At 45.1% G+C, this 12,511-nt stretch overlaps 1 protein-coding gene across 1 annotated transcript in view; it reads right to left on the bottom strand.

The window, feature by feature from the left end:
• The window catches only part of wbp4 (WW domain binding protein 4), a 61,550-nt gene extending 55,040 nt beyond the window's left edge, over positions 1–6,510 (bottom strand). Inside the window, exons 1-2 of the mRNA XM_043701498.1 lie at positions 6,312–6,510; positions 2,202–2,230 (exon numbers count right to left, since the gene is read on the bottom strand). Of these exons, the coding sequence (XP_043557433.1) occupies positions 2,202–2,230; positions 6,312–6,510 (228 nt within the window). The remainder of the gene's footprint in view (positions 1–2,201; positions 2,231–6,311) is intronic.
• Positions 6,511–12,511: the final 6,001 nt, after the last annotated feature.

The raw sequence follows: 12,511 nt of genomic DNA on the forward strand, positions 1-12,511 counted from the left end.
TGTTTCTCACACTCAGGTAATTGTGGAGCAGGACCATAAGACACAGAATTTATAGCAAAAGATTAGTGTCATGCAAGTAAAATGATATATTTAACAAGGAGAGAGTGAGGTCTGCAGATGCTGGAGATCAAAGTTGAAACTTTATTGCTGGAACAGCACAGCAGGTCAGGCAGCATCCAGGGAACAGGAGATTCGACGTTTCGGGCACAGGCCCTTCTTCAGGAATCGATATATTTAACAAACCTCAATTGTTAAGTCTTTCATCTTATGGAATGGGTTCCAGGTTTCAGTTCATTAATATGTAAATCCACGAACTTCTTTTAAGTCGCATTCTCAAGATAAGAAGGTTTTATATATAAAAAAAAGACATCTCAGCTCAGACAATGCCTTAAAGGTGTGAGGTCAGAGTCTGTCTCTATCCCAGTCTTGCCTCAGACTGGTTCTATTTATGGGCAGCAAGGTGGCTCAGCAGTTAGGACTGCTGCCTCACAGCACCAAGGACCAAGGTTCAATCCCAGCTTTGGGTGACTGTCCGTGTGGAGTTTGCACATCCTCTCCGTGTCTGTGTGGCTTTCCTCTGTGTGCTGTAGTTTCTTCCCACAATCCAAAGATGTACAGGTTAGGGTGGATTGGCCATACTAAATTGCCCATAGTGTTTAGGGATGTGTAGGTCAGATGCATTAGTCAGGGGGAAATGTAGAGTAATAGGTGCAGAGGAATGGGTCTGGGTGGGATACTCTTTGGGGGGGGGGGGGGGGGGGCGTCAGTGTGGAGGTGGGCCAAATTTAATGTGGATAAATGTATGGTTATCCACTTTGGTGGCAAGAACAGGAAGGCAGATTACTACATAAATGGAATCAATGGAGTCCACCACTGCTACTGGCAGGGCATTCCATGAACTCACGACTCGCTGAGTAAAGAACCTACCCCTAACATCTGTCCTATACCTACCCCCCCTTAATTTAAAGCTATGCCCCCTCGTAATAGCTGACTCCATACGTGGAAAAAGGTTCTCATGGTCGACCCTATCTAAACCCCTAATCATCTTGTACACCTCTATCAAGTCACCCCTAAACCTTCTTTTCTCCAATGAAAACAGCCCCGTTATGGAGATAAGGCAGGAACAGGATACTGATTAAGGATGATCGGCCATGATCATATTGAATGGTGGTGCAGGCTCGAAGGGCAGGATGGCCTACTCCTGCACCTATTGTCTATAGTTGTCTGTAGGAATTCTATTTCCAAAGTGAAATTTACAAAATATGTGTATTTTTTGAGCAAAATGTAATGTATCTGTAAATATATTTCTGCAAGTACAAATTAACCCCATAGACCTATAGGTAAGTGCGCATGCAGGGGAGAGTGTGTGTGTGTGTGCATGTGAGAGAGTGTGAGTGCAAGCTTGGTAAAGTGTGTAGGTGAGTGTGATGGGGTATAAGCCTGTGAGAAGGTGTGAATGTGGGGGATATATCTGTGCATGTATGAGAGAGAGAGAGAGCATGTGTATGAGAGAGGGTAAGTGTGTGTAAGAATGTGTGTGTATGTGTGAATAGTGTAGTTGGGTCACCTGTAGTGTGACCTGAATCCAAGGTCCCGGCTGAGGCCATCCTCATGGGTACCGAACTTTTGCTATCAGCCTTTGCTTGGCCACTTTGCGATGTTGCCTGTCGCAAAGTCTGTCTTGGAGGACGGTCGCCCGAAGATCCGAGACCGAATGTCCCTGACCACTGAAGTGTTCCCCGACTGGGAGAGAACACCTCTGTGTGGTGATTGTTGTGCGGTGTCCATTCACCCGTTATTGTAGCATCTGCTTGGTCTCGCCAATGTACCATGCCTCGGGGCAACCTTGCCTGCAGCACATGTGATATAAAATGTAGGCCGAGTCACATGAGTACCTGCTGCATACATGGTTGGTGGTGTCCCCATGTGTAATGGTGATATCCGTGTTGACACTCTGACACGTCTTGCAATGGTTGCCACGCTAAGGTTGTATGATGTTGTGTTGAGAGTGTGTTGTTGGAAAAGCACAGCAGGTCATGCAGCATCCGAGGAGCAGGAAAATCAACGTTTCAGGCTGGAGCCCTTTGCCAGGCCTGAATGGGAAGCTACTGGTACAACATTTGTATTGGCATCGGTGGTGAGGCCCGGGTCAGCGGCAGCCATCTTTATAGGAGGTACATAGACTGCATAATGTGATATACCTGTCCAGTTGCACCCACTTTGACAATTCCTGTAAAAAGGTATGATTAAAAAAATAGGTTAAATGAAAATTTAAAGGAAAGTATGCATTAAGGGTGACGGCTGGATAGGGCAGTGTCTGGGTAGGACTACAGTACAAGGATAGAAGGTAAGTGGAGTACCAAATTGGTAGGAGGGAGATAGGCAGAGTGCCAAGAAAGTAAGATGCCATATGAGTAAAACATCAGGGCACGGGTGAGAAGGGACAGGTAAATGAAGGAGGAAGTCTGGGTGAGCGGGAGATATCAGGACCATTGGGGGAGGGTATTGAGTCCCGTTGGGGTTTGTGGGGGGGGCCGTCCCACTGTAGGAGACATAATGGTGTCGGTTCTGGTCTGTATGGGTGGAGAGAGGCTCATGTGTCAGAACTTTAAGGAGAGGAGGAAGTCTGAGTCATGTGGGTGTAGTAGGAAGGGGTGGGTTCAGGTCCCTGGGGTAGAGGGTCTGGTCAGAGGGAAAGATGTCAGATTCTGAGGGGTTGAGAGAGATATCGGGTCTAATGGCTAGGCTTGGACCCTATCCCGGCAGAAGCCTAAGGCAGACAGGTCAGTTTTTGGGGTTCTGGAGTCGAGGTGCGCATCATGACTGAAGGGGGAGATGGGGGTTGTCAAGTTTTGGCAGTGAGAGAGGTTTACAGGTCTTGGGCATGGAGAGAGAGGTGTGATGTTGGTTTCTGATAGGGTGACACTCTTTGTCGCACCATCTCTTCTTCTCCCCGCCCCCCCCCCACACACACACACACACACACACAGAAAGGTGTTAAGGTCTCAGTAGGCATGGTGGGATCGTCAGATCTGGTGGTTGGTGGTACTGGAGGAAAATAGGGCTATGATTCTGTTAGGTTGGGGGATCATTTTAATAGTTGCCCAGGAGTTAGACTAGGATTTTAATCTTTTAGTGACTGACATTTCCTGAGTAGATCTTAACTGGAGGGGTGATTTAAAAGGACTCTTTCAGAGGGTTGGAAATGCAGGGAAATTCCCAGCAGAGATTTCAATTTTACAGGCTATTCCCTCAGAGTCTGCTATGAAGAGGATTCCACAGGATCTTGATGCACCCATCTGTGCTGAAGAATCAACGGTCCATCAGAAAATCCAGGCCATCAGCTTGATTTTTCTCTCTCCACAGATGCTGTTAGATCTGCTGAATTTCTTCAGAGTTTTCTGTTTTTATTTCAGATCTCTTGCATCTGCAATACTTTGCTTTTATATTACTGTAGTGTTGTGGTTTAACAAAAGCTGTGTACAACTAGAATAAGTCAAATCAAGCCATTCAGGACAGCAATAGCAAAGACTCATCATTACATGAATTGCCATTTCAGAGACATGGTTGCAAGGTGCGCAAGATTAGAGTGGTGCTGCTGCACAGCAGGTCAGGCAGCATCCGAGGAGCAGGAAAATCGACATTTCAGGCAAAAACCCTTCATCTTGAATGCAGCTGGGAACCTCGGGGGTGGAGAGAAAAGCAAGGTGCAAGATGAGCAAGGCTGGGATCTGAATATCCATTACAAGTGTTATGAAGTTGAAAGCGTGGACTGTACCTTTAAATGGGAACGAATTCTGTTCAGAACTGAGACTTTACAAACACCTGTGTGATACGCTTAGATGGCAGTCTCAAAGTGTACTGGAAAATTTGGCTGTGAGATGGATACCTGAGATGGTTGCTGTTTTGACAACGATTCGAATTTAACCAATGAGTTTAAATTATACCCCAGGATACTAAAACCCAATTGAGTTTGAATTTATTGCTTTGCCAACATCAAACCAATGAGATGATCTGATGTTGGGGATATAAAAATGCAGGCATTTTGAAAATTAGACAGAGCAACTGCCATTGAGAGAGAACCAAGAAATTAGGAAACACACCTTATCAAAGTTATCTTTTCATATGAAACATATTCGCAGTAAAAAGAAAGATGATGATCCAGGGATATCTTCAGCCGGAAGAAGACAGACACTGAAGATGATAGCTGCTGTGTGGTTTTGAAATTAAGTTGATATAATTTTAATAAGTGTCTTTTTGGAACAGCATATTGTTACAGAGTTGGAGGCAGGCAATAAGCAGTTAAGAGAAAGGGGGGCTTAGAGTTGTGAACAGTTGTTGTTTAATGTTCACTTTTAGAGTTAAGGAATACATTTTATTATTAAAGAATTATTTTCTTTATATAGTGGAATTTGGGAGTTCTCTGTCACTCATATTTTAACAGATTACAAGGCAAGGTGAGCTTTTCTGGGTGTTTGGTTTAATTAACAGAAGGGTTCACCACCATGTCATAACACAAGACATGGTTGCAAGGTGAGCAAGGTTAGGATCTGTATAGCCATTACAGAGACATGGTTGCAAGGTGAGCAAGGCTAGAATTTAAATATGAAGGAAATTTCACATTTTGAAAAATCAAGAAAGCTACCCGAGGTGGGTAGCTCTGTTAATTACAAATGCAATCAGTACAGTGACCTTAATTCAAAAAAACAAGACACAGAATCAGTTTTAGTATAAGTGGAAAATAGTGAGTTCATGTAGTCTGCAGTCCCTGGAACAATTTCTTAGAGTAGTTTGTTCTAGAGCCAACAACGGAACAGATCCACCCCCAGCTTCAAGGAAAACGAACACAGTCTATTGAGTATCCCTGGCAACTAAGACTTTTAATCCCAGGCAACAGCCTGGTGAATCTCCTCTGCACCCTCCCAGTGTAGTTGTGTTCTTCTAACAGTGTGGTGACCAGGACTACACACAGTATTCCAACTGTGGCCTAATCAATGTTGTATAAAGTTGTAACAAGACTTCCTTGCTCCTATATTCTAATCCCCTACTAATGAAGGCAAGCAACCCATGTACCATCTTCACCACCCTGTCTACCTGTGCTGACGCCTTCAGGAATCTAAGGACTTCTACATCATGGTCTCTTTGTTCCTCAATACTCCCGAAGGACCTACCATTCATTATGTATACCTTCTCTTATTCAACCTCCTGAAATGCATTGCCCTGCACCCTGCCATTGCTCTGCCCAATTTACCACATGTCGATGTCAGACTGTAGCTGAGACCATTCTACTCATTATCAACAAGATCACCAATTTTCATGTCAACTGCAAATTTAGTAATCATAGCTTCCATATTCACATCCATGGGTCCCAGCACCAATCCCTGTGATACACTGTGGTCACAGGCTTTCCAATCTCAAAAACAACACTCCACCATCATCCCTTGCCTCCTAATTGTAAGTCAAGGCCAGTATTTGTAACAGATCAGAATTTGCAACAGAATATGTTTGCCAACTTACCTTGAATCCCGTGTCTCTTATCTTTTGGACCAGCCTCCCATGTAGGGCCTTGTCAAAGGCCTGACTGAAGTCCATGTAAACCACATCAACTGCATTATCCTCATTAATATATTTAATGACTTTTTCAAAAAACTCAATTATAATAGACAGATAAGATCTCCCTCTAATACATCTGTGCTGGCTATCCCTAATCAAGCCCTGCATTTCCAAGTGTTGATTAATTTAGTCCTTCAATTTTTCCAATAACTTCCCTGCCACTGATGTCAGTCTAACTAGTCTGTAATTGCCAGGCCTGTTCCTGCTGACCTTCTTGAACAAAGGAACCACATTAGCAATCCCCAGTCATCTGGCTTTTCACCTATGACCAGTGAAGTATTAAATATCTCCATTGTGATCCCAGCAACTCCTCCGTTGCCTGCCAGAGCAGCCTGGGCTGAATCTGGGAAGATCCTGGGAAGTTATGCACCTATATGCCTGCTAAAATATCTAATAGTTCCTCCTTATTAATCTTAACATGTTTTTGACATCGCCAAGGAGAAAGTGAGTCTGCAGATGCTGGAGATCAAAGTTGAAACTTTATTGCTGGAACAGCACTCCTGTTCCCTGGATGCTGCCTGACCTGCTGTGCTGTTCCAGCAATAAAGTTTCAACTTTGACATCGCCATCCCAACTGAAACCCCAGCTACAATGTATTTCTCTTTTAGATGAGAAATATTCATTTAAGACCTCACTCATAGTAACTCCACACACAGATTGCCCCTTTTGTCCCACTCTTTTCCTGGTAATCCCCTTACTCATAATATAATTACAAAATCCTGGGGTTCTCTTTGATGCCATCTGCCCACCCAAAAATTCGTGGTCCCTCCTTGCCTTCCTAATTTCTTTGTTAAGCAACCTCTTGCATTCTCTATACTTCCCTTTCTCTGCTGTTTCAATGTAACTGACATATGCTTCCTTCTTTTTCATCATCAAACTCTTGATATCCCTCGACATCCAGGGCTCCTTGGACTTGCTGCCCTTGCTCTTCACTCTAGCGGGAACATGCTGGCCCTCAAATCTTAAGTGTATAGTTTTAGCGAGACTTCCCTATTTTTATACTCCGTTCCGTTCCACTCCACTCCAATACTGTTCAAACTTGTACATGGACGGCAGTGGTTCAAGAAGGCAGCTCACCATCACCTTCTCAAGGGTAACTGGGACCAGGCAATAAATGCCCACAACCCATAAGTGAATAAAAATATTCCCTTTTAAGTAATGACTGATATTGGCCTGCTGTGTCAGTGAGGTAATATATTTGGGTGGTTGCTTTACCCGAAACACTACTTAGCAGTGTCTCCCACCCATCCTCCTCCTCTAACCAAAAAAAAAAGTTCTGTGCGCCAATTCGGTAACGTTACTAGTTTTTTTTTCAATAGTCTCTTTGGCAATTCAGACCATTGGGAATGGATGTTAGGGTAGTTGCGTGCTCTTCTTGTAGAATGTGGGAGGTAAGGATCACCACTTGTGGCCCCACTGACTTCATCTGCGGGAAGTGTACCCAACTCCAACAACTTGGAAACCGTGTGAGGGAACTGGAGCTGGATGAACTTCAGATCATTTGGGAGACAGAGTAATTGAGAGTTACAGGGAGGTAGTCACATCTCAGGTACGCGATAAAGGTAGATGGGTTAGTCAGGAGATGGAAAAGGAACAGGCAGATAATGCAGGGAACCCCTGTGGCCATTCCTCTTAATAATAAGTATACCATTTTGGATACTATTGCGGAGGACAACCTACCAGGGGAAAGCCATAGTGGCCAGGCACTGAGTCTGGCTCGGTGGCTTAGAAGGGAAGGGGGGAGAATCGAAAAGCACTAGTGGCAGGAGACTCAATAGTTAGAGGAACGGACAGGAGATTCTGTGATTGCGAACAGGACTCCTGGAAGGTATGTTGCCTCCCAGGTGCCAGGGTTCGGGATGTCTCTGATCGAGTCAACAAGGTTCTGAAGGGGGAGGGGGAGCAGCCAGAAGTCGTGGTGCACATTGGCACCAATGACATAGCCAGGAAAAGGGATGAGGATCTAAAAAGTGGATTCAGGGAGTTAGATTGGAAGATAAAAAGCAGGATGAGCAGAGTGGTAATCTCAGGATTACTACCAATGCCACGTGCTAGTGAGGCGAGGAACAGGGAGTGAGTGCAGCTAAACATGTGGTTACAGGCCGGTGCATGAGGGAGGGCTTCAGATACATAGATCATTGGGATACCTTCTGGGGAAGGTGGGACCTGTACACGAAGGACGGGTGCTCTTAAACTGGAAGGGCACCAATGTCCTGGGTGGGAGATTTGCTAGGACACTTCGGGAGGGTTTAAATTAGTTTGGCAGGGGGATGGGAACCTGAGCTACACATCAGAGGAGGCAGTAGTTGTTGCACGGGCAGAAATAGAATGCAGAGAGTCAGTCAGGAAGGAAACACAGTTGAAAGGGCTAAGGGATGGGTTAAAGTGTGTCTGTTTCAATGCAAGGAGTGTCAGGAATAAGAATGATAGACTTAGACCATGGATCAGTACTTGGAACTACGACGTTGTGGCCATAACGGAGATCTGGATTTCACAGGGGCAGAAATGGTTGCTGGATGTTCCAAGATTTAGATCTTATTAAAAGATCAGGGAGGGAGGCAAAGAGTAGGTGGAGTAGCATTGTTAATTAGAGCGTACATTACAGCAGTGGAAAAGAAAGTAGTTGAGGATGGTTTGTCTATTGAGTCAGTATGGGTGGAAGTCAGTAACAGGAAAGGAGCAGTCACTTCATTGGGTGTTTTCTAAAGACCCCCCGATAGCAGCAGAGAGATGGAAGAACAGACTGGACAGCAGATCTTGGAAAGGTGCAGATGTAACAGAATTGTTGTTATGGATGACTTCAACTTCCGCAACATTGATTGGAACGTCCCTAGTGCAGATGGTCTGGATGGAGCCGATTTTATCAGGTGTATCCAGGAGGAATTCCTGACTCAATAAAGTAGATAGGCCGTCTGAGGGGGAGGCCATATTGGATGTAGTGCTGGCAATGAGCCAGGCCAGGTATTAGATCTCTCAGTGGGAGAGGTTTTGGTGACAGTGACCACAACTGCCTTACCGTTACCATAGCCATGGAGAGTGATAGGAGCAGACAGTATGGGAAAGTATTTAATTGGGATGGGGAAATTATACTGCCATTAGACAGGAGCTGTGGAGTATAAATTGGGAATAATTGTTCTACGGGAAAGGCACAACAGAAATGTGGAGGCTGTGTAAGGAGCACTTGTTGCGAGTGTTGGTTAACGTTGTCCCATTGAGACAGGCAAGGAATGGTAAGGTGAAGTAGCCTTGGGTGATGAGAAGAGGAACTTCTCGTCAAGAGGAAGAAGGAAGCTTACTTAAGGTTGAGGAAGCGAGGATCTGGCACAGCTTTAGAGGATTACAGGGTAGCTAGGAAAGGACTCAAAAATGGACTGAGGAGATCTAGGAGGGGGCATGAAAAAGCCTTGGTGGGAAGGACTGTGGGAAGGACTAGGGAAAACCCAAGGGCATTCTACATGTACATGAGGAATAAGGGAATGACCAGAGAGAGAGGGTGGGGCCACTGGCTATCAGGGATACTGGAGGGAATTTGTGCCTGTAGTCTGAGGAGGTAGGGGAGGCCCTAAATCAGTTTTTTGTTTCAGTATTCACGAGAGAGAGAGGGATCTTGTTGATAGAACACCACAGACCAGGTTAATAAGCTTGAACAGATTGATATTAAAGATGTGGATGTGCTGGAAATTTTGGGAAGCATCAAGATAGTTAAGTCCCCAGGGTCAGACCAGACACATCCAATGTTACAACAGGAAATGAGGAATGAGGTTGCTGCACCTCTGGCGATGATCTTTGCATCCTCACTCTCCACGGGAGTAGTACCAGCTGATTGGAGGGAGGCAAATGTTGTTCCTTTGTTCAAGAAAGGGAATAGGGAAATCCTGAGAATTACAGTCAGTCTCACGTCTGTGGTAAGCAAGGTACAGGAAAAAATTCTGAGAGATAGAATTTATGACTCTTTGGAAAAATGTAGTTTGATTCAATAGCGTCAGTCAGCAGGGCTTTGTGAGTGACAGGTCAGGTCTCACCAGACTTATTGAGTTATTTGAGGATGTGATGAGACAAGTTGACAAAGGTCGAGCAGTGGATGTGGTGTATGTGGATTTCAGTAAGGCGTTTGATAAGGTTCCCCACGGTAGGCTCATTCAGAAAGTTAGGTGGTATGGGATACAGAGAAATGTGGCTGTCTGGATACAGAATTGGCTCACCGAAAGAAGACAGCGAGTTGTAGTGGATGGAAAGTGACCAGTGGTGCCCCACAGGGATCTGTTCTTGGGCCTCTGCTCTTTGTATTCTTAATAAATAACTTGGATGAAGACGTAGAAGGGTGGGTTAGTAAGCTTGCTGATGACACAAAGATCGGTGGTGTTGTAAGTAGTGTCGAGGGCTGTTGCAGGCTACAACAAGACATTGACATGATGCAGAGCTGGGCTGAGAAGTGGCAGATGGAGTTCAACCTGGATAATTGTAAAGTGTGGAGGAACAGCAGGATCTTGGGGTCCATGTACATAGATCCCTCAAAGTTGCCACCCAGGTTAATAGGGTTGTTAAGAAGGCATGTGGTGTTTTGGCTTTTATTAACAGGGGGATTGAGTTGAAGAGTTGTGAGGTTTTGCTGCAACTCTATAAAACCCTATTAGACCACACTTGGAATATTGTGTCCAGTTCTGGTTACCTCATTACAGGAAGGATGTAGATGCTTTAGAGAGGGTGCAGAGGAGATTTACCAGAATGCTGCCTGGATTGGAGAGCTTGTCTTACGAGATATTGAGTGAGCTAGGGCTTTTCTCAGTGGAGAGAAGGAGGAAGAGAGGTGACTTGATAGAGGTGTACAAGGTAGTGAGAGGCATAGATAGAGTAGATAGCCAGAGACTTTTCCCCAGGACAGAAATGGCATCATGAGGAGTCATAATTTTAAGGCGATTGGAGGAAGGTGTAGGGGCAATGTCAGAGGTTGGTTCTTTACATAGGTGGGTGTGGGGAACGCACTGCCAGCGGTGGTGGTAGAGTCAGAGACATTAGGGACATTTAAGCGAATGCTGAACAAACACATGGATGGCAGTAAATTGAGGGGTGTGTAGGTTAGATTGATCTTAGATTAAGATAAATACTCAGCACAACATTATGGGCCAAAGGACCTGCACTGTGCTATACTGTTCAATGTCCTATTTAGTTTTCATTGCATGCTACACTTTGTGATTTTTGCACAATGCCTTCAAAATCCATCTTCGCTGTAGCTTTCTGCTGTCTTTCACAATTTAAATAATATTCAGCTCCTCTGTTTGTCCTGCCAAAGTATGTAACCTCACATTTTCCCACATATTCTATATGCCACATTTTTGCCCACTCACTTAACCCATCTACGGTACATCCCTCTGCAGACTCTGTCATTTTCGCCATTTGCTTTCCCGCCTTTTTTTTGTCATCTGCAAATTTGACAATAATACATTCACTTTCCTCATCCAAGTCATTAACACATATTGTAAATAATTGTGGCTACAGCACTGATCGTGTGGCACTGGTTGCCATTCCTGAAAATTCCCCTCTTATCCCAATTCTTCGTCTTCTAGTAGTTAGCCCATCCTCTATCCATGCAAATACAAACATCATGGTCTCTTATTAAGCAGCCAAATGTGTGTACGAGTTGTTACCAAGTATTAAAATATGAAAAGAGTGGGGGATCCAAGATGGCGGCGACCCAGCAAGTCTGAGTCTATAGTGCTCCTCCCAAGACTTGGGCAAAGTGGGCCACCCACCCCCACCACACTCACCAAATCATTTAAAATAGCTGTTTAATTTAATTAGTTGCTTAGTATTAAATTTAAACAATCTAATCTTTAGTAAAAATGACCAAAGGGAAGGGAGCCTGCAGTTCTCAGCAAGCAGGGACCCCTCCCCCACCCTCTCCAGCTGCAGCAGAGGCATCCGCAGCCGCCCCGGGGGACTTACCAACAGTGACAAGCCTTGTGGAAATCATCTCTAAACTGGATGCGAAGATCGACGCTTTCATTGAAGAATTCCAAAGCCGATGGGACTCACTCTCGGCCGCGCTGCAAAAGCACGACTGAGACATTAAGGAGATCGAGCGCCGAGTCGGAGGGGCGGAGCTAAAGGCCGCGACCTGCGAAACCACAGCTCAATCGGCCGTGGATCGGGTCTGGACTCTCAAACAACGAGTCCGGACCTTAGAGAATCATATTGATGACCTCGATAATCGAGGTCGCCGAAAACATATTCGTTTGCTGGGCCTTCCCGAACGGGAAGAGGGAGGCCAGCTTACAGCAGTCCTCCAGCAGTGGCTGCCACAGCTTTTAAATCTGGAAGCTGGATCAGGCCAGGTAAGGGTGGAATGGGCCTACAGGGTCGCAATACGCGGGCCCGGCTCGAACCAACGCCCACGCCCGGTCATTTTCCGGCTGCAGAGCTATAGGGAGAGGCAGATACTCCTAGAAGCTTCTGGAAATCTTGGAAAAGATTCCCAAATCATGATCTATAAAGGATCCAAGATCATGTTATTCCAGGACTTTTCCCCAGCTCTGGTCCGAAAGAGGAAGGCATTCGATGAGGCGAAGAAGTGTTTAAGGGACTTAAATATTCAGTACTCCTTACGCTACCCAGCGACGCTACGCTTTAACCATGAAGGATCCGTGTACAACTTCGGATCGCCGGAAAAGGCCAAGGAATTTTTGGACTCTCTTAGATAAATTGTAAGAGATAATGGATGTTGGTTTGCCTTCCCCCCACTCCGGTTTATATTCCCCCTTTTTTCTTTTTTCTTACCTTACTGTTTAATATTATCTTGGGGGGTGGGGAGAGGGGTTTATTTATTTGTTCTCTATTTAATGATTTTCTCCCCCCCTTGGGGTTTTGTTATTTATTATTCTATGTATGTATGTGTGTGTGT

The sequence above is a fragment of the Chiloscyllium plagiosum genome, chromosome 12 (assembly GCF_004010195.1).
Source record: "Chiloscyllium plagiosum isolate BGI_BamShark_2017 chromosome 12, ASM401019v2, whole genome shotgun sequence".
In the NCBI taxonomy this organism is placed as follows: Eukaryota; Metazoa; Chordata; class Chondrichthyes; order Orectolobiformes; family Hemiscylliidae; genus Chiloscyllium; species Chiloscyllium plagiosum.